The 26792-nt window shown below is 47.5% G+C and overlaps 1 protein-coding gene across 2 annotated transcripts in view; it reads left to right on the forward strand.

Annotated features, from left to right (window-relative positions):
- The window catches only part of CDYL2 (chromodomain Y like 2), a 189034-nt gene that overhangs the window by 147469 nt on the left and 14773 nt on the right, over positions 1-26792 (forward strand). For both annotated transcript variants that reach the window (XM_027119192.1, XM_027119194.1), the window contains exons 3-4: positions 12597-12814; positions 21934-22106. In XM_027119192.1, coding sequence (XP_026974993.1) covers positions 12597-12814; positions 21934-22106 — 391 coding nt within the window. The remainder of the gene's footprint in view (positions 1-12596; positions 12815-21933; positions 22107-26792) is intronic.

The raw sequence follows: 26792 nt of genomic DNA on the forward strand, positions 1-26792 counted from the left end.
CAAGCCTTGCTATTGAATTCAGCTCTGAGATCAGGGATTCTGTCCATGGTGACAGTTAGGGGCTGGGACAGTGACCAGCTGTGAAGTGACTGGTGCAAGTACTGAGTGTATGTTGGGCTCTTTGAACCCTCATCACACGAGTGGGTGGAGTGATCGGAGGGTGTTTTCAACTTCACACTGCCCCCGGCCCACCCACCTCTAGAGATCTGACCCCCAGCACCGCTTCTGTGGAAAGGCGCTGCTGTCCCTACCTGCGGAATCTGTTGGTGACACCTCATTCCTTCTGCCGGGCAGAGACAAGAAGGCCCCGGTGCGGTAACTCTGCACTCTCATGCTTCCCCTCCCAGTGCACCCTCAGACCGGTCCACGCTTTAGGGATCTCCGGTGAGTGAACCACAGACCAGGAAATGGTTCTCAAGCGCAAAGACTATCACTTTCTCTTCTAAGAACTGCAGCTGGAAAACCCTAATCCCGCAGTCAACAAAGGGTGGTTTCCCTCCACTGCGGAACTGATGAGTCTTCTCTCTTGTTTATTTTAAGCCTCCCCTCTGCCCAGCCCTCTCCCCAGCTTGCAGCTGAAGGTGCTCCAGTGTGAAGTGCTCTCTGGGGGCTCCCAGCCCTCCCTTATCTCTGTGAATCGTGTCTGCTTCCCAAGATAGTGATCGTAACTGGGATGCTGAGGGAGAAGGACCAGAAGGGAAGTGCCTAAATTTGCACCTTTTTACGGGGACAGCAGCAGATCCAACACAATTTCCTTATCCTGCTCTCCAGCCTCTCGCTCTCACTCTCCCAGTTTTGGTTAGGAGACCGAAACTTCTCTAGGTCCTCTGTTACGTGTTTAGCACTTGCTCCTTTGTCCAGCCATTCATTTATTCAGCAGCGATTGAGCCACTTCTGTGTGCTGGGTTGCACTGAGTCTAAAGATACAGGAATGGCTAACATGGCTCTTACGTTTAAGAATCTGTGTGCAGGTGAAGAGGGAGCCAGATGTGCCAGAAAAGCAATGTCAGGATTTGCAACATACGCAAGGTAATTATCCTGCCGCGTGATTACCTGCACTGTCCAGTATGGCAGCTACCAGCCACATGTGGTTAAAGTTAGAACTCAGTACATTAAAATTAGACGAAAGTTTTTAAGTTTCAGTAGCCATATGTAGCTGTTGGCTACTCTGTTGAGCAGCGCAGATATCAAACATTTCCAGCATTGTAGGGGGTTCTCTAGGACAGCGCTGAATCAGACTGTAAGTTCTTAAGCACAGGCTCTATCTCTCTGCCCATCAGTGTATCCCAGGAGCCAGGTTTGTCCTAGACACTCATGAACTGCGTGCTGAATGGATGGAGGGAGCGGCAGTAAAGGCTGTAAAAAAATAAAAAAAAAAAAAAGGATGTACCAGCAGCCACTAGAAGAGGGATTAGCTGCTGCTCTGGAAGAATTCCTAAGCGGGTCACAGCAGAGCTGCGTTGAGAATGGTGAGGAGACCATTACCAGGTGGGCAAGGGAGGAAGGGCATTCCGGAGAGAGCGACCCTGGCCTTGGGATGTCTTCCTTCTGTATCCTGATGGCTCACACCCCAAAAAAGTGTTACTATTTTCTTCGCAAGGGAAGGAAACTTCACAGCGCTCACACTGTGTTCTCTCCCTGGGCATCTCTGAGAGGTGAGGTCTTGCCCGGCTGTTGTGAAGCCGAAGGGCCAGGTGTGATGTAAGTACGAGAGTTAGTCATCTAGGTGTGAGAGCAACCTGATTTCAGGAAACAGACGCTCCTATGTGTGCGACTAATACCAGGATTTGGAAGCGTGGCCAAGAGGCTGAGAAATGAACAAGGAACGTGTTTCAAAATCAGGAGTGTTAAATGCGAGGCCGCCATGTGGTGTGAGGAGGCTGCTCCAGTTACTTTCCGTTGTTTGTCTTCTGCTCATTCATTCGCTTGACGGACGCTGCGCTGAGCAGTGCTGCCTTCCAGGCACTGTGCTCAGTCCTGCAGACACAGAGCGAGTGGCTCTCAGGTTTGTCCCCAAAGAGCCCGCCGTTAGGTGGAGACATCAGGCAGGTGCAGAGATGATGATGATGCAGCAAAACGAGCTCGGCTTGGTAACAGTTGCATGTGACACTGGAGCCAGGTGTGGCACCCAGATTCTCCTTCCTCCTTTGTTCAGTGGGCTCTTGGGAAGAAAAGCAGAATATCCCTCAGCGCCAGCACCAGCGGGAGGGCCCGAGACCCGTGTTAGGTTTCCGAGTCCTGTTGCTTGAGTCAAGCATCACTTTTGAAGTCAAGATTCTTAGAGTTTGAACCCTATTCTGACACTTCCTAGTGGCATGACCTTCGGTTTTGCTTTTCTCACCTCTAAAATGTGGCTGAAACGATGTCTTATAGGGTTCTTCTTAGGATTGGGTGATGTAAGCTATGTGAATCACACAATAAGCATTCAGCAAAATAGGATTATTCCATTATGGTGAGGAATCGAGTGTGAAACCAGCACAGAGGACGCACCCTCCCCTGGGGATAGCATCCTTTGGTGCCCTGTCTGAACTTCTCCTTCCTTCCTCGATGTCCAGAGGAAGCTTGGTGCTCTTCGGTGCTGGGGTTTGACATGTTCCTGGTGGAGAACGTAGGCATGGACGCTGAGCCCTGCCTGGAGTGGCTAATGCTGCGTGCAGCTGTGTCCTGTGGTCTGTCCCTCGTCTGTCCAGTCCTCTGTGGCCTCCCCCAGACTTTTACCCTCTGTCCTCCCAGAAAGCTCACCCCTCGTCCCGGGATAGCTTCTGTTTCTCTTTGGGTGTCTTACAAACTGCAGTGCATTTTCTGACACACCTCTTCCTGCCGCACAGTGACAACTGTGCACCATTTCTTGACACTTCTTGAGTATTTCCACCATTTCTCAGTTGATTGGGCAGGTATCCTTCTCCTGCTAGCTGAGTTGAGATGCCTTTTTCAGTCTGCAAGAGTCTCTCCTTAGGGAATCTTCCACACACCTGGATCTTTTATTCTTTTCTCCAATCTGATCATCTCTATCTTTTAATATAGGAGTCTAACCTGCTCAACAATTAATGTGATTATTAATATATTTGGATTTTTTTCTATTCTATTTTGCATTTTAATATTATCATTCTGTTTCTCTGCTCGCTCTCCCATCCCCAGCCCCTACCCTTTTCATACTTTTAAAGTGAATTGGTACATTTTATATATTTCGTCTCCCTGAACTGACTTAGAAGCTAACCATAGATTATTTGTATTCTTAAATTTTAGCATACATACTCAACTATGAATTATTTTTCTAATAGATGTGATATCCTCCTCTTGATATAACAAGGAGGGCCCTACTTGGTTTTAACTTCTCAATGAACCTCTTGTTTCTGTTTTGTCCAGTCAGTGTTGTTAAACACCAAAAACTATTTTTATCATTTTTGCAGCCAGGAATTACATTTACTAAATTAAAAATAATCTACTGTGTTTCTTTTATCTCTTGTTTTCCTATGAATTAACTTTTTGATTTGCTGAAGTTTCTCTTTATAATTCTTTTAGAGTCTGTGGTAGATAAACTCTTTTAGTTTTGGGGTATCTGAAAATACCCATTTCTCGGTCCTTTAAATGTGGTTTTAGCTGGGTATAAAATTCTTGGTTGATAGTTATTTTCTCTCAGCATTTTGATGATAGTTCATTTTTTTCAGCCCTCTGTCACTGCTTGTAAATAATAAGTTGAAAATAATTTCAAACTTATATCAAACATTGTAATCCTTTTTGGATTTACCAGTTTTTAACGTTTTGCCACATTTGCTGTCTCTTTCTCTGTATGTGTATGTGTGTTTCTGTACATGTATATATAGAGACTCACACATATGTACACACTTAGAACTTATATACAAATGATTATACAGATTATATATAAATTATTATTCTTTTTCTGAACCATTTGAGTGTAGATTGCATACATCATGCCTCTTTACCCAGTAATATTTTTTGTGGTTTGTTTTATGTTTGTTTGTTTTTACTGAGGTATAGTTGATTTACAATGTTGTGTTAGTTTCAGGCGTACAGCAGAGTGATTCAGGTTTTCATATATGTGTGTGTATACACATACACACACACACACACATATATTGTTTTTCAGATTCTTTTCCATTATAGGTTATTATAAGATATTGAATATAGTTCCCTGTGCTAAACTCCTAATTTATCCCTCCCTCCGTCCCCAGTGATATTTAGTATAGGTATTTCTAAGAAAAAGGATATTCTCAAGTCAACACAGTACAGTTACGAAATCCAAGAAATTTAACATTGATAGAATCCTTTTATCTAATCTTTGGTTCTTTTTTTTTTTTTTTTTTTTGCGGTACGCGGGCCTCTCACCGCTGTGGCCTCTCCTGTTGCGGAGCACAGGCTCTGGATGCGCAGGCTCAGCAGCCATGGCTCACGGGCCCAGCTGCTCCACAGCATGTGGGATCTTCCCGGACCGGGGCACGAACCCGTGTCCCCTGCATCGGCAGGTGGACTCTCAACCACTGTGCCACCAGGGAAGCCCTAATCTTTGATTCTTACTCCATTTTTTTCCTATTATCCCAGTAATGTTCTTTAGATTATTTTTCCCTCCAATATAGAATCCAGGTCAGAATCCTATGATGACTTTAGTTGTCATGTCTCTTTAGTTCCCTTTAATCTGGAGCAGTTCCTTGGTCTTCCATTGTCTTCAGTAACACTGGCATTTTTGAAGACTACCATCCAGTTATTTTACAGAGTGTTCCTCATTTTGAGTCTGTCTGATGTTTCCTTAAGACTAGATTCAAGTTATTCATCTCCACTGAAATACTTGATATGATGCTATTTCCTCTGTCTTACCCATCCATCTCTTTCCTTCTTCCCTTCCTTCCTTCCTCCCTCCCTCCCTCCCTCTCATCTGTCTATCTATCATCCTCATCTCTATCTATCTATTATCAGTTCCGACTTGAAGATTATTATTTTATGCAATGGTTTATAATCCATTTCTTCCCCTTATTTACTTTTATGTTCAAATTGTCCTAGATTTGGCCAATGGGAACCCCTCCAAGCTGCCTCATATGTCCTTTTGACATGCCTGGTTATTTTTTTGGTCACTTCCTCACTTCCAGGTACAATAAGACTTTCCAGCCCACTTTGTACCTTGCCTGTCCCAGCCCTGGAAGCAGCCATTTCTCTGGGAAGTCCTGGATTATTTTTGTGGGAGTGGTATTTAGAAGCCAACATCTGGGGTCTAAGTGTGCTCATTGCTATGAGATCTTCATTTTTTCTAAGCCCTTTCAGCTAATGGAGCTAGGAAATAGATATAATTTTAAAAGCCATGAGTTCATACTGATACCTCCAGTTTCATTCTAATCCTCCTGAGTTCTTCCTTGCCTTCCCACATTCCATATTTGTGTGTCCCTTCTTCCACAGAGAGAACGCTGCTTTCTCCATAACATCATACAATTACTCATTTGCTCACCCTATAATTCTCATAAAATAATTTTACAATTGCTCCACCCTTACCCTTACGAAAAGCAAACCCACTAAGAAGAATTCAAGATTTGTCTGAGGGTGTATAAGTCATTATATTGAGTCCAAAAGTTATTTGTATTGGTCATCCTCCCCTTGAATACATAAGTACTACATGATCCATGGTTGGTTGCATCCACGGATGCAGAACTGTGGACACAGAGGACCAACTGTAAAGTTATATGCAGATTTTCTACTGCATGGGGTTGGTGCCCTTAACCCCTGCGTTGTTCAAGAGTCAGCTATACTCAGAGAAGCGTAGGAGAGAACTATACTCCTTCCCCATCCCTTCTGCTCTATTCTGTCAACCACTGTGGATGTCCAGTTTCATTGTTTTCTGACTTATTCTTCCTCTGTTTCTTTTTGCAAAAATAAACAGATTTATCTATTTTTCCCTTCTTTCTTATACTAAAGGTAAAATACTTTTATACCTTGCCTCTCTTTACTTGAAGGTATGTTTTGGAAATCACTCATTCATTCATAGAAATAGTTTTCATTCTTTTTACAGCTGCATAGTATTCCTTTGTGCGGATACACCATAGTTTACATCCCTAACCTATGCTTGGAAGTTTAGGTAGTTCCAATATTTTGCAGTTGTGAATAATGCTGTGAGGAAAAATATATATAATAATAATAATAGTAATAATAATAAATATATATATATTTTTTTGGTATATTTTTATGTTATGTTTCCAGAAGTGGGATTGCTATGTTGAGAGTACATGCATGAACACTTTTCTCACATGTTGCCAAATTCCCTTCCATAGTGGTTGTACCACTTGGCATTCCACCCACAATTAAGAGAATGCCCAGCTCCCCACATCCTCTCTAGAAGCATATACTGTCAAGATTCTGAACTTTTGCCCAGTGAATGGGTAAGAAATGGTATCTCAGTGTAGTTTTAACTTTCATTTCTTTTATTATGAGTTTTAGTTTGCATTATTCTTTTGAGTGAAGATGAAATCTTTTTTTACGTTTAAGAGCTATTTTTATGTAGTATTTGTGGATTGACTGTCCATGTCTTCTGTCCGTTTTTTTTCCTGGAAGAATTTTGGTCTTCTTGTCCTCACTGTTTAAAATTTCTTTACAATTTGAGGATCTTTTATCTGTGATATGCAAATTTCTTCCTGTTTGTCATTTGCTTTCTAATTAGTTCTTTGCCTTACCCCTGTGCTCTTTTCCTTTCTGTCTGCTTTTGTCTGAGAATTTCTTATTTATGTTAAATGGCTCTTTTTCTCACATCTATCACTTTTAGCATTTGAAACATTCCTATTCTAAAGTCCTTGTCAGATTGTCTCATAATATTCAATTTATCTGATTTGGATTCATTCATGTCACCAGTATTGATTTTATTGGCTACAATTCTGAGCATTCAATATCTTCCTATTTCAGAATTTTGGTGTACAGGCTCATTTCAAGAGGGAAGTTGGTTTTTGTCTTTCTTTGCTTCCTCTTTCTTCCTCCACCTGGCCCGGAGCTCCCGAGAAAGCCTTGGCCGTGGACAGCACGTGGTTTTGTCACTGTCGTTCTGCCTTCCTGGGAGGGCATCACGCCATCGCCTGGCTTCCATCCCCTGGGTCCCTCCTCCCGTCTCGAGTGGGAGGCTTGGTTTCTGCTGCCCCCCGGGTCCCCTTCCCGCCCAGCACTCCTGGCCCCCACCCCTGTGTCGAGCCTCGTGCTGATGCTCTGCCACACACACAAAGAGATGGCTGTCTGTGAGCCCAGTGTTGTCTCTGTCACCTCTGCACGTCTGGAGCAGAGGGGCTGTGTCAGAGCGTGATTTTATGGAGGCTTCCTAATGGGAAATACTCCTTTGTACTCTGAAGGAAGGAATGTGAGAAGGCTTGAAGGGAGTGGAAGGAAGGAAACTAGCCTGATTCGGGGGTGGGGAGGGTTCCTTTGTCCCAGAAGCACAGCACGTGTCCCTTCACTTAGCAGTCATCCGCGTGCGGGAAGTGAGGGCACAGAGGAGGGATAGTGACCTCCAGCCTCGCAGCCCTGAGAGGACGGGGTGCGGGGCTTTGAACGCCGCCACCACTGGGTTTTCACTCTGGCCTTCGGGCTCACCAGGGTGTTCACCCATCTCTCCTGGGTCTGTTCCCCGGGCTTGGAGGGAGTGTGTGGGGCTGGGAGCGCGAGAGGCGGGGCTGCAAGGACTCACCAGCTAATTCCTCATTTTTGGAATGACTTGGCATCCTTCAGCTAACATTTCTGCAGTGCCTAGAATGAACCAGGCACTTGCTAATCCCATATGGTTCCTTAATTAAATTAGCTCCGAACAACCATGAAAAGCAGGTACCACTAACCCCATCTTCTGACGAAGGAGACGACACTCGAGGGCTCGTGTGGCTTCCTGGCTTCTCCTGATGAGCAAACACAGGGCTGGGATTGCCATGCTGTCTGGCTGCAAAGCCCCAAACTTCTATGCTTCCAGCATGTTCTGTTTCCCATGGTGCCTTCCCTGCCAGCCTGCCCCCATCTCTCCAGAGGCATGGTGCCCCAGAAGAGGAGTGGGCTTGAGAGCACCTCCGTGTGAGGTCAGAGTTAGGTCCAGAAAGGTAACTTTACGCAGCTGTACATGAGTGAATCTGGGCCCTCACGGAGGCTTCCTCTCTTCCCTGGCCCAGAGATGGTGCATCTTCCAAGTCACCATTGGAGATGTGAGCCCTGTGTCCTAATAGAGAATAAACAGGTATGTTTTCCTCACATAGTTTTATGGATTATATGGTCAGATGGTTCCTTAAGGGCTGCTTCCCCTTATGCTTTAACAGAAAGACCATGGGCTCCTTCACAGAGAGCCCCCACCCAATATTTGTTATCATGTCACCCTATCTTTTCCCATCTGTCATTGTTTTAACTAAGTCTGCTTGTTTACTTTCCATCTCCCACGCCTGAAGCAAGCTCTGGGATGGCATGGACCTTATTTCTCTGATTTTTGTTTCATCTCCAACATCTAGTGTTATAGCTGGCCCATAGGAGGTGATAACTAATTAGATTTTTTTTTAATTTATCTATTTTTATTTTTGGCTGCATTGGGTCTTTGTTGCTGTGTGCAGGCTCTCTCTAGTTGCGGTGAGCAGGGGCTACTCTTCGTTGCGGTGCGCAGGCTTCTCATTGCAGTGGCTTCTCCCGTTGCGGAGCACGGGCTCTAGGTGCGCGGGCTCAGTAGTTGTGGCTCGAGGGCTCAATAGTTGTGGCTTACAGGCTCAGTAGTTGTGGCTCACGGGCTCTAGAGCGCAGACTCAGTAGCTGTGGCGCACGGGCTTTGTTGCTCTGCGGCATGTGGGATCTTCCTGGACCAGGGCTCGAACCCGTGTCCCCTGCATTGGCAGGCGGATTCTTAACCACTGCACCACCAGGGAAGCCCCTAATTAGATTTTGAATGAATGGAGAAAAGGAGAGGCAGCTGCCGCTAATCCTGGCTCTGCCACTTAAAACCTTCACGGCTCCCAGCAAGTTACTCACTTTTCCTTATCTGCAAAGTGGAGTAAGAATGGCAGTTTTGTAGGACTGTTGAGGAATTTAGAGGCAGCGTACAGAGCTGCTCAGAAAAGGTAACCCTCAGGTCCTCCTCCTTAATATGACTGTAAAGCAGCACCTTGACTTGGTTGTGGGGCAGGAGTTTAATCAGACCTCTCCCAGCCCCGGGTAGCACTGATCTTCCCAAGCCCCGAGCTTCTGACTTCTCATGGCCAAGAGCTGGTGGCCGCTGAGAGCAGCTCCCATGATGCGCTGACCTCTGCCAGCAGGTCCCCAGCACGGATCTGCCAGCTCTAATTAGGAAGCTTCTGAGGAGCTGGAGGTTTTGAGGTTGACCCTGAAGAAACAGCTCCCTTTACACAAGGCTTTTAATTAAATGCTTGCGTTTACTTTCCGGAGTTCATTGAATCATTTACCCACATCACGGTGTTTGACAAAGCCCAGTTGCTGTGGGTAATGGAAAAGTACAAACTGAGGAGGCTTCTTGGAGGTTGTCAGGTGACACAGGCACTGCTGCTTCTGTGCCCCTTTGGGGCTGGGCGCTTGTCTGGGTGGGGACGGGGTATGCAGGGAAAGGGTCCAGGGAAGCATTTCCTGGTCCCTGCCTTTGACTTGGTTCTTGAGATTCCAAGACCCCCCATGCTAACTAAGAATCTGAGTCCACCTTGATGTTATCCAGACCCTGGTTCTCAAAGCCTGGTCGCTGCAGCAGGGGCAGCAGCATGGGGTGGACCCAGCAGGCTGGTTTAACAGTTCTCCTGGTGATCCGGATGCCTGTTCAAGGGTAAGAACAACTGGGGACTTCCCTGGTGGTCCAGTGTGGTAAGTGTGGGAGTGTGGTAAGACTCCACACTTCCAATGCATGGGGCCTGGGGTTGATCGCTGGTCAGGGAACTAGGTCCACATGCATGCTGCAACTAAGAGTTTGCATGATGAAACTAAGAAGTCCGCATGCTGCAACTAAGAAGTCTGCATGCTGCAACTAAAAGATCCCACATGCTGCAACTAAGACCCGGCACAGCCAAGATAGACAGATAGATAGATAGATAGGTAGGTAGGTAGATAGGTGTGTTTCAAAGATGTTCATGATCTTTAAAAAAAAAAAAAGTGTAAGAACCACTGGTCCAGGGTCTCAAACCTGCCTGTATGTCAGAATTGCCTGGGAAGTGGTTCTCTTGGGGTTTTTTTGTTTTGTTTTGTTTTTTAAAGTTAACTTAATTTTAAAATGTACTCTTTAAAATAAACTTCACTTCTTTGGATTTCCAGAAAATTTGGAAAGCTAATAGAGTTCATGTATACCCCGTACTCAGTCTCTCCTATTATTAGGAGCTTCTTCACTAGTGTGGTACATTTGTTACAGCTGATGAACTGCTACTGATGCATCATTATCAACTAAAGTCCATACCTTATCCTAACGTCTGTTCCGAGATCCTGATCCCACATCACATTTAGTCATCATGTTTCCTTAGGATCCTCTGCACTGTGACAGTTTCTCAGGCTTTCCTGGTTTTTAATGACCTTCACAGTTTTGAAGTGTACTGATCAGGTATTTTGTAGAACTCTCCTCCATTGGTATTTGTCTGACCTTTTTTGCATGATTAGACTGGGGTTGTAGGTTTCTGAGAGGAAGACCCCAGAGGTCCAGCGCCTTTCTCCTCACGTCGTGTCAGGGGTGCACACCACGCCATGACTTATCCCTGTTGGTGTTGGTCTTGATCACGTGGCCAACAGGGCTTTGACTTCTCCATCTGCCACAGTCAGGTTTCTCCACTGTTACTCTCCCCCCTGAGCCCCCCAACTTTCCACACCGTTTGGAAGGAGGTCACTCTTTGCAGCCCGCCCTTAAAGAAGTTATGTTCTACCCCCTTGAGAGCAGAGCATCTACATAAACTGTTTGGAATTCTTCTCCATGGGAGATTTGGCTCTTGTCTCCCATTTATTCATTTATTCAATCTCATTTAATTATATCAGTATGGACTCATGGATGTTTATTTTGTGCTTTCAATTATAATGCAATACATACGACTTTATGTCGTTGCTCAAATTCTGCCGTCTTTGGCCCTGGGGAGCTCTTTCACTTGGCTCCTGTGTCCTTTTGACATACCCCCATCATTGTGAAGGTTGTCGTTATTATTATTTATTTATTGTGTGTTTTTTTTTTTTTTTTTTAGTACTTCCGTCCTTTCAGCCTCTGCAAGCTTACCTTGCATGTTTCTTGCCCCAGTCCTGGAATCAGCCATCTCTCCAGAGAGCCCTGGTTCCTTTTATTGAGAATGAAACCAAGCTCTGGGCCCCAGGTGTGCTCACTGCTATTGGAATGTCAGACTCTGGGCCCTCTCAGCTGACAGAGCAAGGAAATACACATGTATATACTAACCTGTTTGTACACGCTTATCTGTAAATATTTCTGAATGTAACCATCTGTATCTGTATTGAGTTCATACTGAGGTCTTCAGTGCTCATCCATTACCACGTTGCTCATTCTAGCCCCCTCTCCTTGCTTACCTGTAAACTGCCACTCCAACACTGAAAAACCTTCTTCTCCCCATCTGCCATCCATTTATGTAATTGTTCAACTCCAGCGTTCATGTGTGATGTCAGAATTGTTAACTCGTACTTACCTCCATGTGATCAGCTTTATCAGCTGGAGTACACTGCTTCTGTGCGGGTTATTTTGCCTTTACTTTTACAAACTCCACTCATTCCTAAAGTTACTTAGGTCAGCGCCTTCCCCCGCCCGCTTCAGGGAGGTGCTTTCATACATTTGTCATACAGTTAGATTCTTTTATCACATTCTGCATTCCATCCTTGGATTCCCCCCATCTCTTAATTTTTTTTAAAAAATTTGCATACTTTAAGGTTCACTGTCTATGCTGTAGTTCTTCAGGTTTCGACAAATGCTTTATGTCTCATGTTTACCATCATAGCATCATACAGAGTAGTTTCACTGCCCTAAAAATATCCCCTACGCTTCACCAATTCCGCCCTCCTCTTATTGCACCTGAACCCCTGGCAACCACTGATCTTTTTACTGTTTCTCTACTTTTGCCTTTTCTAGAATGTCACATAATTGGAATCATGTAACGTGTAGCCTTTTCAGAGTGGCTTCTCAGTAATACGCATTTCAGATTCATTCACGTATTTTTGGGGCTTGATAATGAATTTCTTCGTATGCCAAATATTCTTTTGTGTGAATGAACCAGAGTTTGTGTATCCAGTCACCTAGTAAAGGGCATATTGGTTGCTTCTGATTTTGGGTTATTATGAGTAAAGCTGCAGTTTTTTGGTTTTGTTTGTTTGTTTTGTTTCGTGGCCATTGTCGGGTTCCCCATTGCTGAAAGCATCCAAGCAGAAGCTGGGTGCTCTCGGATGGATGAGTGGGAGAGGGAATCAAGGATTGCATGGGGTCATTCACAGAGAGCCCTCTCTGTGCTCGTCCAAGTTTGGAGATGTAGCCGTTAAGTCCCAGGCCCTTCACCACCCAGAACAGAGCTGCACACGGGTCCCAGCCACATCGGACCCTTTCCATGAAAATCTGAGCGTTCTCTGATCACACTCCTGTGTGACTGTTCCCCAGTCAGTTTCTCACTTTGTTCCTCTGTTTTTGGAAGGCTCTGCTCTGACCAACGGGGGACTAAACCTGCACAGCTCGGTGAAGAGGAAGCTGGAAGCGGAGAAGGACTACGTCTTTGACAAGAGGCTCAGGTACAGCGTCCGCCAGAACGAAAGCAACTGTCGCTTTCGGGACATTGTCGTGCGGAAGGAAGAGGGCTTCACGCACATCCTGCTGTCCAGCCAGACCTCGGACAACAACGCGCTGACCCCTGAGGTGAGGGGGCAGGATGGGGGGTGGGTGTCACTCTGAGGCAGTCACAGTAGGGCGCTGGCTCTCTGCCCTCAGGAGTGGATGGAGACAGCCGACACTCGTGCAGACTTGACCGCGGGACCCCATTTACTGATCACCTTACATACGTTATCCGTCTGATCTTTACGACCAGTAACCATATTATCCCATTTTGAAGATGAAGACCTCGGTAAACAGAGAGATTCAATAAACTGATTGTGGTCCCAGAATGAGTCAGTATTAGCCCCAGAAACCAAGCATCGTATCTTGGGCTTTTCCAGTGAGACTGCATTATAATCAGCATGTCAAATTTCTTTGCTTTAGATGGAATTATATTCACTCAGCTCGCTTATAGTTTTTTTAACTGAGATGTAATTCACATGCCATCAATTTTACCCTTTTAAAACGTACCATTCAGTGGTGTTTAGTATATTCACAAGGTTGTGCGACCATCGGCACTAATTCCAGAACATTTCCATCACCCCCAAAGGAAACCCTGTGCCCATTAACAGTCACCCGATCCTCCCCCGGCCCAAGTCCCCGGCAGCCACTAATCTCCTTTCTGTCTCTCTGGATTTACCTATTCTGGACATTTCGTGTGCATGGAATCCTACAGTACATGGTCTTCCATGACTGGCTTCTTTCACGCAGCACGGTGTTTTCGGGCTTTCTACATGTGGTAGCATGATCACTGCTTCATTCCTGTTCCATGTGTGGATAGGCCACATTTTGTCCATTAGTTCTCCAGTTGAGGGACATTTGGATTGTCTCCACTTTGGGCTATCATGAAAAATAATGTTATGGACATTTGTGTATATGTTTTTGTGTGAACATATGTTTTCAGTTTTCTTGGATATATTCCTGATTATGGAATTGCTGGGTCATATAGTAACTCCATATTTGACTTTTTGAGGAACTGCCAAACTATTTTCCCCAGTGGCTGGACCATTTTACATCCCCACCAGTGGTATGTGAAGGTCCCAATTTCTCCATATCTTTGTCAGCACTTATTATTGTCTGTCTTTTCTATTATAGAAGTTTTAGTGGGAGTGAGGTGCTGTCTCATTGTGGTTTTGATTTGCATTTTCCTAGTGACTGATGATGTTGGGCATCTTCTCAGGTGCCTGTTGGCCATTTGTCTACCTTCTTTGGAGAGATGTCTATTCAAATCCTTCGCCTAGTTTTAAAAATGGGGTTTTTGTTGTTGTTGTTGAGTTTTGAGTGTTCTCTGTATGTTCTGGATACTAGACCCTTATCAGAGCTATGATACTTCCATTCTGTGGGTTATCTTTTTCCTTTCTAGATACTAGTCTTTGATATACAATTTTAAAAATGTTGGTGAAGTCCAATTTATCTTTCTCCTCTATTACTTTTTTTTTTTTTTTTTTTGCGGTACGCAGGCCTCTCACTGCTGTGGCCTCTCCCGTTGCGGAGCACAGGCTCCGGACGCGCAGGCTCAGCGGCCATGGCTCACGGGCCCAGCCGCTCCGCGGCATGTGGGATCTTCCCGGACCGGGGCACGAACCCGCGTCCCCTGCATCGGCAGGCAGACTCTCAACCACTGCGCCACCAGGGAAGCGCCCTCTATTACTTTTTAAAATGCTAATCCTACTTATGTCTTAGATGAATAGAACAGGGAAACAGGGAATGCTTAATGCAGTTAGGTAGACAACACCATTCAGAATATGGGATACTTAGTAGGGGGCAATGAGGAGATTGTTAACGGTGCAAATGTAGGAAAACATGCATCTAAGCAGTCTTCTCCAACTGGAACCACCTGGGCAGGGCGTAGAGTGATCAGTGACAAAAACGACCATGGTGTGGCTAGCAGTGGCTCTTCAGGCTTTATATTTGCTATTTGTCCCATTTCATCCCACCAGTCCCCTTCTGATGTAGGATTATTATGATCCACCTCTTACAGAGGAGACAGGGTAGGCCTAGGGAACTGAAGAGGCCTGGGGTCACAGAGCTTCAGGAGGGCAGGGCCCTCACCACTTTCACCCGTCCTTTTGTCCTGGCCCTCAGCCCAGCGCCTGGCCCATTGAAGACAGTTCAGTGCAAACCCCCTTTTCCTGTCCCTTGATATCCTGCACTCCAGTGTCCACCATAGCAATGCAGACCTGGAGGGTGAACCACAGGGGTGTGTTTTCTTTTAGGTGGGACACAGTCAAGGAGTGGCCGCCCAGCCAGATGGAGATGGCTAGGTGGCCTGGCACTGCCCAGTACGTCCAGTGCACTCAGGGTGGCCCCTGAAGTGGGTGGAGTGGGAGGTGCTGTGTCCTTGAACTTGCAATCACGTGTCTTGTCATTATGATTTACATAGACTGTGGCTCTTTTTCGGGATTGTGGGGTGACAGTCAGGAATGCTTGTCAACCTGTGAGGGAAGAGAGCGGCTCAAGCCTGTGGAGTTAGCGGGGGCTGCTGGTTGCTCGTTGCCCCTCTTCTAAGCATGGTGTTTTGGGGGTCTCTCCCCCCTCCACCTTCAGCAGAACCACTTCAGGGTTCTCTGCTGTGTAGACCTCTGTGTAGGACTCAGAGCCTGGGGTCTGTGCTTTACCCCAAAGGCCGCCCTTCACATGTTTATACACCTGGAAGCCTTGTTATGTTAAGCTCATCATGAAACATTCACACGAGACCGATTCTGCTTAGATTTTTTTTCTGCTTCACGACTTTTAAAAAGGATGCTTGGGACTTCCATGGTGGCACAGTGGTTAAGAATCTGCCTGCCAATGCAGGGGACACGGGTTCGAGCCCTGGTCCAGGAAGACCCCACATGCTGCGGAGCAGCTAAGCCCGTGTGCCACAACTACTGAGCCTGTGCTCTAGAGCCTGCGAGCCGCAACTGCTGAGCCCACGCGCCACAACTACTGAAGCCTGCGTGCCTAGAGCCCGTGCTCCGCAACAAGAGATGCCACTGCAATGAGAAGCCCGTGCACCACAACAAAGAGTAGCCCCTGCTCGCTGCAACTAGAGAAAGCCCACGCACAGCAACGAAGACACAACGCAGCCAAAAATAAATAAATGTATTTTAAAAAAATAAAAAGCGTGCTTGAAAAAGGCGCAGTATTTTCCTCTGATAGACCGAATAAATGAGAAGTCTCCCAGCTCATTCTGTGTCTTTGGAGCAGCTCTGTGTACTAACTGTTGCCTTCTCATCACAGAAACGTGTGGCATTCAAGTGATTTAAGGTGGCCGGGTTCTCAGCTCCCGAGCCGCAGGCTTGATTAATTAGGGGGTTTACTCCTAACTGGTGTCTGTCAGTAACAGAACAGGAGGAAGACGGAGAAACAATCATTGATCGGGTGTTTTCAGCTCTCTCAGCAACCAGAGTGGATTGACTCTATGTATAAATTGGCTAACTGGGTAAAGTAGCCCCGAAATGAAGGTCCTGTTGAAATGAGGAGGTGGTGTTAGGGAGGGGGTACAGAGTTAGCGCAGGAGCCTAGCAGACCGGGTCTGAACCCTCCTTCCACTAATTTACCTCTTCTGTTACCTTGGGATTACTTTCCTTCTCTGAGCATTCTCGTTTACAGAAATTATACAGTATCTTCCCTGTGGGATTAGAGATAATATCTGCAAAAGAGGCTCTCAGAGTCCCTGGCACCTAGGAGGTATTCAGTGAATGTTCCTATCATTGTTAAGATGAAACGGAGGTGACTTAACAGCCACCAGCAGGCCCAGCCCTGCTCGTTCATGGAGGGACTGGAAGGAGGCCTCCTTCACAGTCATAACTGAATTCTTTTTCTAGTTGTATATGTGACATTGGCTGGATCGGCCTCATGGGCAGAAATTCACACATTACTGGGTGTATTAACTAGATTCTGAGGCCAGCAGGTGTGTTGTAATATTTCTCCTGTCTGAAATATAGCAAAGTGCCAGGAAAATAATGAAAATGCCCCCGAAGGAAAGAACCAGAAAAATAGATTGTCCAGAGTCTTGGTGATTAAAAGCTCGTTCACTTTCCCATTAGGAGAGGACCTCAGGCCCTCACTCTGCTCCTGGTTTTCTTGGTGGCTCCCAGCCTCGGCAGACAGATCACCACCCTCCACGGGGGCACACCTCACACCCTCTTGATCATACCTGCTATATCCACACCATCTGCAAGCCAGTTCATTCTTAAATAGCTCTCATATGTTTCCTTCTGTTTCCATCAGAAACATGAGAGTCCACACTACTAGCTATTTTGTCTGCACTATTGTAATAACCTACTAACAAGTCTGCCCACTGTCATGGTTCCTGCCCTGTCATCCGTTCTTCAGAAGACAGAGTGATCTGTTGGAAATGCAAATACAATCAAGTCACCCCCACACACACACACATGCACTTCAAAGACATCAATGGCTCCTGATGGTTCTTGATAAGAATCAAAACCCTTAACTAATGTTGCTGGCGAGGCTGGTGCTTCTGACCCTCCAGCCTCATCTCACATCGCATGGCTAGCAAGCGCAGAGCAGGGGCAGTGAATCTCAAGAAAGGATTTGGGACTTCCACTCTTCTCTTGCTGCACTCCAGTCACCCTGGCTTTCTTTCATGCTCACACCTGCCCCAGGACCTTTGTACATGCCTGTCTTTCTGACTAAAGCAGCCTTCCTTCCCTCCTGGCTTAGCTGAACCTTGCTGTTCCTAAGGATCTCAGCTCAGCCACCGCTTCCACAGGGAAGTCTTCCCTCCCCTCCTGGACCAGGTTATGTCTGTCTCTCATGGCCTCTGCACTCTCCCTCCTGGAACATATCCCAGTTATCAGTGTATGTGTAGCTGTGTGGTAATTTGTGAAATGTCTGATTGCCTCCATTAGACTCTAAACTTCTTGAGGAGGTAAACACTACCATTCACTCAGTCCAACAAACATTTATTAAATTCTGTTACATGCACAGTTTCCTGGTGTTATAGGGCTAAACAGATGAGTAGAATACTATTTTATTGAAGCTCTTTTTTTTTTTTTTTTGGCTGTGTTGGGTCTTTGTTGCTGTGCGTGTGCTTTCTCTAGCTGTGGTGAGCGGGGTCTACTCTTTGTTGTTTGTGGGCTTCTCATCACAGTGGTTTCTCTTGTTGTGGAGCATGGGCTCTAGGTGCACGGGCTTCAGTAGTTGCAGCATGTGGGCTCCATAGTTGCGGCATGCAGGTTCAGTAGTTGTGGCACCTGGGCTCAGTAGTTGTGGCATGTGGGCTCAGTAGTTGTAGCTCGCAGGCTCTAGAGCACAGGCTCAGTAGTTGTGGCGCATGGGCTTAGTTACTCCGTGGCACGTGGGATCTTCCCGGACCAAGGATCGAACCCGTGTCACCTCGGTTGGCAGGCAGATTCTTAACCACTGAGCCACCAGGGAAGCCCTTATTTAAACTCTTAAGGGATGGTATTAGTTATATTACCACATAACACATTGCCCTAAACTTAGCATCTTAAAACAACAAATACAGTCTGTGAGGGTCAAGTGTGCTGGCTTGGCTTAGCTGGGTACTTCTGCCTCAGAGTCTCCCACAAGGCTGCAGTTGAGGTGTTGGCTGCGGCTGCAGTCTCACCTGAAGGCTCGATGCAGGAGGCGCCACTTTCAGGCTCCTCCAGCTGGCTGCTGGCAGGTCCCAGGCCAGAGACATCAGTTCCTTGTCATTGGCTACTCCCCATGGACTATGGCATAGCCTCTCCACAGGGGTACTCACAGCATGGCAGCCTGCATCCCCTGGACCGAGAGCTTCAAGAAAGAGGTTTGGCAAAAGAGGACGGCCGAGGGAATTCCCAGGTGGTCCAGTGGTTAGGACTTGGCGCTTTCACTGCTGGGGCTCGGGTTCAATCCTTGGTTGGGGAACTCAGATCCCGCAAGCCTCGCAGTGCAGCCAGGAAAAAAAAAAAAGAGGACAGCCAAGACAGGCTATCGTCATTTTGTATCTTAGTCTCCTCTTGACAGGGGCATCCATCACTTTACCATATTCTCTCGGTTAGAAGTGGGTCACTAGGTCCTGTCTGTACTCGAGGGGAGGGGATTGCACACAGGTGTGAATACCAGCTGCCTTAGAGGCTGCCTGTCACAGGGGTTTAAATCAGGAAGGAGGCAGGAAAAAGTAAGGAGACACCCGTTCTACCAGGGAGTTTGTAGAAGCGTCAGAGCAGGGATTTAAAGTACTTGGGGTGTCAGGGGAAGGAGGGGGTGGCATTTTGTCTGCGGTATTTGGGAAGGCCTTCGTGAGGGTGGTCGCAGTTGAGACGGGCCCTGGGTGACTGGGTTCAGCAAGTAAAGATGAAGGAGAGAGAGGGACCCTGGTCTGCTCCCTTTTTATACCCTTTTTTTTTTTTTTTTTTGCGGTACGCGGGCCTGTCACTGTTGTGGCCTCTCCCGTTGCGGAGCACAGGCTCTGGACGCGCAGGCGCAGCGGCCATGGCTCACGGGCCCAGCCGCTCCGCGGCATGTGGGATCTTCCTGGACCGGGGCACGAACCCTCATCCCCTGCATCGGCAGGCGGACTCTCAACCACTGTGCCACCAGAGAATCCCTACACCCGCTTTTAATGGATTTGGTCATCTGCTTCCAACCCGTGGCAGATCGAAAGGTAGAAGTGGCAGGGAGGAGCATGCTTTCTCTAGCAGACACTCACGCAGGAGCAGGTAGTGGCTGGCAAGAGCAGAGCAGGGGCAGTGAATCTCCAGAACGGACCTGGGACTTCCAGATGCACCACGGTCTGGCCCCTTTTGTAACAGAAGCATGCCCTGGGAGCCTCTGAGGGGACTGCTCCTTTACAGGCTGTAGCACTTGCCCTGGAGAGGTAGTTACACGTGTGCCATGTGTTCTGTTTAAGAAGGCAAAGGAGTGTGTAATAATTTTAGAACCTTTTACTCTAAACACACCAGTTACATTATAAAATAGGTGGTGGGATGGGGCGTGGTCCTTCGAGAAGGTGGCATCTTAGCCATCAGTCCAAATTGGGTTATCAACACGAGAAAGGCAAAGGAAGGGCATACTAACTAGATATATACGTTTTTTAAAATTAAAAATGTAGTATGTACTTTTGTTGTATGAAGAAAACACAAAGCCACTTTCCACTTAATTCGTAAAGGAGGCAGCCGCCGTGTTTGATTTTGTTTTTACTAATTGACAAGTACGTGTGCCCTGGCATGGAGAGTCACACGCAGAAGTGCAGCTCATGTCTTCAGAGCAGGGTTTTCTTTGCCTCTCGGAGAAATAGAGTTCATATCTAGGTGAGAGTGTGTCTATTTCTGGAGTCAGATGGATTAAAGGACCCACATGATAGTGGCCTGTTAGCTTTTCTGTTGTTCAAAGTGAGTATCTGTGGCTTATCCCCTGTTAAGAGCGGAAAGTACTTCTCCCGTCCTTCTCACAGAGCTCAGACCCCGAGAGTCGTGATTCAGATTGACGTCTAGGCCTGGTGTTTTTTCCACAAAGATTCATCCATTTATTTAAGTCATCCTGCAGTGTGCAGTCATGGACAGAGAAGGGACGTAGGGGTGAGATTTGCATCCTGGTTCTGCCTCTTACTGGTGACCTTGAACCACTTCCTTCGCTTCTCTGAGTCTTCCTTGCTTCATCTGCAAGATTGGGATACCATTCCCTACCTTACAGGAATTTTGTTTGGAGTAAAATGTTACGTGGAAGTTAACAGATGCAATCCCTGACCCCTCTTAAGTGCTTAATTAAGCGGGGCGGCGGGGGGTGTGTGCCATTTAAAGTACAATTTAAAAAACAATGCTCTCATAAAATTTCCCCACTATACCCTGTGATTCTGCCTTTTGAATAATTAATAACAATCCTTTAAAAGCCTGTTCCTTTACTGTCTCTCCTGTTGGACTGTCAGCTCCACTCAGGCAAGTAAATGCCTTGTTTTTTCTTACCGTGCACTTTTTGCACTTATTTTTCCTGCTTCCCTAACTTCTGTTGGACTGAGTGATGAAGCTGCTTTATTTTGCCCCTCCCCTGCAGCCATTAGTTGTCATTCACGTACTTTTAAGAAGTTTTCCTTAAGCTATGTACACGTAGCGGAGCCTAAACGTGATCATGACCCTTTGCACCACTCCCAGACACATAACCTCGGCACGCCCTAACTCTCGTCATCTAACCCAATATTATTGCCTAAGGCTATAGTTCTACCTTGTGCAAAACCCCAGCTTCCAATTAGCCACTATCAGTATGATGATTTTTACAGTCAATTCTTTTTTTTCTTTTTTTGTTTTGTTTTGTTTGCGGTACACGGGCCTCTCTCACTGTGGTGGCCTCTCCCGTTGCGGAGCACAGGCTCCGGACGCGCAGGCTCAGCGGCCATGGCTCACGGGCCCAGCCGCTCCGCGGCACATGGGATCCTCCCGGACCGGGGCACGAACCCGCAGGGGACTCTCAACCACTGCACCACCAGGGAAGCCCTACAGTTAATTCTTATATTGATTTCCTAACACATTCTCCACTTTCTGTGCCGGTTGCTGTTCCTTACATGTCAGTTTTTCTTTCTGAACATGGTTTTCTTCTTCTTGAAGTGCATCCTTTCTTAGTTCTTTCAGTGAGGGCCTAAGGGTGGCAGACATTCTTTTAACTGAAAATGCCTACTCTTTACCCTTGCCTTTGAATGATGGTTTAGCTGGATACAGAATACGTGTTTAATGGTTATTTTCCTCAGCACCTGGAAAACGTTATGGGTCTGTTGCCAAAGCCCACTTCCTGTGTGCCACCTATGAGCCACGTGAGCATCTTAGTGGAGTTTAGGGTAAGGAAGAGTGTAATTAAACGGGGCCTTCTAGTGCTGGCTAACATACCTCCCCTGGGCTGTGCACAGGAGTATTTTCCCGCCCCTCGGAAAGGGCTAAACAAGCGAACGCTGGAGGAAGGTCTGCAGAGATTTACCAGGGCTCAGATGGCTGCACGCCAGGCTTCCGAGTCTGCCGCCAGTGACCCCACTGGCACCTCCTTAGCGCTCTGTGCTGCCTCCGGGATGGTGCGGCGTGTCTGGTTTGGCGTTTCATTGCTTGGTCTGGACGTGGCGTGTGTTCAGGGGAGGCTCCCTGCACAGGCCGAGTAGACTGGCCTCTGCGCCCAGGGGTCGGCACAGGTCTGAAGGCCCCTGCCTTACAAATGGACACTCACCCCCGCAAATTCGTCTCTGCCCACAGATCATGAAGGAGGTGCGGCGCGCGCTCTGCAACGCGGCCACGGACGACAGCAAACTGCTGCTGCTTAGCGCCGTGGGCAGCGTGTTCTGCAGTGGCCTGGATTACTCCTACCTAATTGGCCGGTTGTCCAGTGACCGGAGGAAGGAGAGCACCCGGATTGCAGAGGCCATCAGGTGAGCCCTGCTGATGTTCAAACACTTGGGGACCTGCCTCGGGCTGCCACGTTTACCACTGAAAAATACAGGCTGCTCGGGGACTTCCCTGGCGGTCCAGTGGTTAAGACTCCATGCTTCCATGGCTGGGGGCACGGGTTCCATCCCTAGTTGGGGAACTAAGATCCCACGTGCTGCGCGGTGCAGCCAAAAAAATTAATAATAAAAAAAATACAGACTGCTCAGTTAAATTGGAATTTCAAACAATGAAACATTTTCTAAAGCATGGGTATATCCCAGCCCATGCAGTACGTGGGATATACATACATATACTAAAAACATGATTTGATGTTTATCTGAAATTCAGATTTTAACTGGGCATCCAGTGTCTTCCTGCCAAAATTAGGGATGCTTCTACACTCTAGGTTATATCCCACTTTATTCTTTGGATCAAAAAGAGATTTTATTTCTTCATATTAAGCCCAGTGTCTGGTAATGCCCAAGTATTATACACACTACTCCCACCCTCTGCCTGATGGTGAAATCTTTGTTTTTCTGGGGGTCCCTGCCTCCAGGAGCTGACATGGCTCAGCCCTGGAGAGAAGGATGGATGTGGGGAGCTGTGTATATGCAGATCCAATGGGGTGGGGAATGTTTCCCCCACTGTCTTATTGCCTTTGGGGCAAAAAGTGGTATCCTCGGGGTGACATCCAATCCCAAAGATCAGTATCTCCTCTGGGACACTGAAGGGTAGTTATTTCCCCATTCTTTATGCATTTGTCAAAAGCAAGTGATCGTGATTTCCAGCAAGGGTGTCACGGGTCCTCCATCCTGGGAAGGGCACATACGCCCACTGCTGCATCTCATGTGGTCCTCAGACAAGCCACGGTTCAGTGATGCCTCCTGGTCCCTTGAAAAGGAGCAGTTACTCTGCGTGGAGTCGTGGAGCCTCCGGCCGCATGTTAGGGATTTTCTGTGGCCTCCAGTCTCACTGGGCTCTGGCAGCGTCTCCCGGAAGCTGATTCCCACAGGCAAGGGAGGCTTCCAGGGGATGCAGAGCCTCCAGGGACGCCTGCACACGTGGGGTTCCGAGTCCCTCTTTAGGGGGAAGCATCCCCTAGAATCTCTGCTCTAAAACCCCTGTGCACTTCCCGTGGCAGAATTCTTGCTGGAAGAGACGTGGGCTACCTGAAGGCAGTTATGAGAAAAGGCGGCGTGGTTTCAGGCTGCTCTCGGGCTGCCCACGTGCAGATAGCCCAGCCGTGTACACGGTGGTTTGTTCTTTGCTCCACTCGGCTGTGTCCTTTCACAGGCACCTTGTCACATAGTGAGGGGACCAGCAGGGTCCCCCATAAGCGTCCCTCCTCATTTATGGGACTGTCAGAGATGGGGCGCCTACCTCTGTGGCCTGAGCAAAGTCGTGGCTGTAGTCTTCACCTGGTTTACGAGTTTCACTGGTGGCATTAGCTGCAGTCCCAAACTGGAGGAGATGCTGAACGCATGACCTCATCTCTGGAGAAACGCAGTCAGTGGAGCTCAGACAGTTGCCATCTCCTCAGGAAGGAGAGTTTCTCTTAGGCAGAGCAAAGAGAAAGGCGGCAGAGGAAGCGGAGTTTCCTAGTTCGTGGGCTGGCAGGGACCCAGGGAGATGGAGTGGGGGTGTCCCCTGGGCCACCAGTTCTCAGCTCAGTGAGCTTTTCCAAAACCCAGCTGCTCGGCTGTCCCTCCAGGAGCTTCTGAGTTAATGTGTGTGATGTGGGGGTTTTAAAGTCCCCTCAGTGTTTCTAATATGAAGACAGGGTTGAGAACCCCCACCCCGTACCAACCAAGAGGCTTCTGCACCTTGACTGAGCGCACCAGAAGTTTCAGGAACACAGTGCAGAGAAGCCTTCCCCAAAGACTGTTCTGTAGCTTTCCAGAGCAGCATCGTGAGCGAGGGGCTCTGTCAATAAATGAGTTCTGTCCCCAGTCCTGCGGATTTTCCAGGCACGTTAACGTATTTACTGTCTGAGCAGTCTCTTGTGAAAGAACTTCGTTCACAATCTGGCATGGCTGAGACATATTTTGGCCACAGGACCTTATCACCTGCGGGCATCCCTTGCAATTCTCCCGGCACACACACGCTGTCGGCTGGGCCACGCAGCCATAATACCCCCAGCGGTGCTCCCTTCCCATCCTCAAAGTTTCGTAAAGAAAACATGCGTGCACATGGCCCGGGAAGCTGCGTTCCCTCTGCAGATGTTCGCTGAATGGACTGGCAGATGTGGGAAGAGCTCAGATGACTCATTCCGAAGACGCCTCTATCCAGGATCCAAGCAAAGCTGTCCGCCCAATCCTGGATGAGAGGCTGCCCTCACCTGAACTCCTCACAGGGGATGTGGTGGCCTGCTGGCGGGCTGCTGGGACAAAGAGGAATCAGATAACTTGTGTGCAATACTTGACCCGTGCCTGGCCCAGAATGAGTACTTAGAATAAATGTAAAGAATTATTTTCATTGTTACCCGTGTTACTTACAGCCGCAAGTTCTAGCTAAGCCTGGGTCTGACTATGGAGTGGGCTTCCGGGGGCGGTCCAGGATGGTTGTCACCGTGTGTACCTGGTGCTCACAGGCCCCGTCCCGGCTGCCTTGGCTCTGAACTTTGGCAGTGGGAGGGCTGCACTGTACGGCTCTGGTTAAAGGGACTGGATAACGGGGTCACAGTTGCCAAGTGCTCCAGGTGAAATCCAGACATCCCCGTGTGCAGAATTTTGCTGAGTCTCCTTCAGGCCAGGTGAGCAGATTACAGACCACTGAGAATGGAGTGAAAGCTGTGTCCACCCTCCGTAGCCGATGCACCGACCGTGATAACAGTGGCCTGTGTGCCAGGCAGTGTGCTGGTGCCTCTGGTGGACCATCACATTTAATTCTTGTGGACACCCCCACTGGCTTTCCCATTTTCCAGGAAGCAAAATGAGGCTCCAGAGACTGGGTAACTTGTCCAAGGTCTTCCCACTAGTGAGGGGCAGTGTTGAGACTTGACCCCAAGTCTTTCAGACCCCAAAGTTCCTGCTCCTTCTGCCACATCAGCCTGGGAGGGAGAAGCGAGGGCTGGTGTCAGCCTGAGGGACTCTGACGCGGGGGGATGACGGCCAGCCACCTCCCCAGCGCAGCCCCGCCACGCAGACCAGCATCAGCTATCTGAGCGGCAGTGTCTGTAATGCAATATCCTGTGTGTTGTCTGGCTCCCACATCCGGCGGGCCCTCGCGATAGAGATCTACCGCTTGAGGTGAGAGGAAAAGGATGGGGAGAGCGGTCTGTGCATCACATTTTTATATCAAGGAAATGAATTCATGAGGCTGCTGGACTGAAACAGGGGAGCTTGGGGGTGGAGGGTCGGAGCTGAGCACACCTGGGCCCCTTAGCCCTCCTCGGGCGTCCTTGGTGCCTCTGCACAGAGCTCAGGTTGGAAACAATAGCATGAAAGTCTCTGGGTCTGGAACGGGAAGCTTCTGGAAAGTCATGAGGGCCCGGGTGAATTCTGGAAGAACTGTCGTGTGGATGGTGAAGCAGAGCAAATAGGAGCATCGGAGGGGCCCACATAAGGGCCTCGGCAGGGAGGCGCCTTTATAGGGATGGACCCTCTGCATTGAGAATGTTCAGCAGAGGCCATGATGCGTCCTCGGGAGGCTGTGGAGGGGATTCTGCACAAGTGGAAGATTGGACTCCATACCTCTTTTTTTTTTTTAACATCTTTATTGGAGTATAATTGCTTTACAATGGTGTGTTAGTTTCTGCTTTATAACAAAGTGAATCAGTTATACATATACATATGTTCCCATATCTCCTCCCTCTTTCATCTCCCTCCCACCCTCCCTATCCCACCCCTCCAGGCGGTCACAAAGCACCGAGCCGATATCCCTGTGCTATGCGGCTGCTTCCCACTAGCTATCTATTTTACGTTTGGTAGTGTATATATGTCCATGCCTCTCTCTCACTTTGTCACAGCTTACCCTTCCCCCTCCCCGTGTCCTCAAGTCCATTCTCTAGTAGGTCTGTGTCTTTATTCCTGTCTTACCCCTAGGTTCTTCATGACATTTTTTTTTCTTAGATTCCATATATATGTGTTAGCATACAGTATTTGTCTCTCTCTTTCTGACTTACTTCACTCTGTATGACAGACTCTAGGTCCATCCACCTCACTACAAATAACTCAGTTTCGTTTCTTTTTATGGCTGAGTAATATTCCATTGTATATATGTGCTACATCTTCTGTATCCATTCATCCGTTGATGGACACTTAGGTTGTTTCCATCTCCTGGCTATTGTAAATAGAGCTGCAGTGAACATTTTGGTATATGACTCTTTTTGAATTATGGTTTTCTCAGGGTATATGCCCAGTAGTGGGATTGCTGGGTCATATGGTAGTTCTATTTGTAGTTTTTTAAGGAACCTCCATACTGTTCTCTATAGTGGCTGTACCAATTCACATTCCCACCAGCAGTGAAAGAGTGTTCCCTTTTCTCCACACCCTCTCCAGCATTTATTGTTTCTAGACTTTTTGATGATGGCTCTTCAGACCTGTGTGAGATGATATCTCATTGTAGTTTTGATTTGCATTTCTCTAATGATTAATGATGTTGAGCATTCTTTCATGTGTTTGTTAGCAGTCTGTATATCTTCTTTGGAGAAATGTCTATTTAGGTCTTCTGCCCATTTTTGGATTGGG

The sequence above is a fragment of the Aethalodelphis obliquidens genome, unplaced genomic scaffold (assembly GCF_003676395.1).
Source record: "Aethalodelphis obliquidens isolate GAN/ISIS:26980383/991018 unplaced genomic scaffold, ASM367639v1 scaffold20, whole genome shotgun sequence".
NCBI classification, from domain to species: Eukaryota; Metazoa; Chordata; class Mammalia; order Artiodactyla; family Delphinidae; genus Aethalodelphis; species Aethalodelphis obliquidens.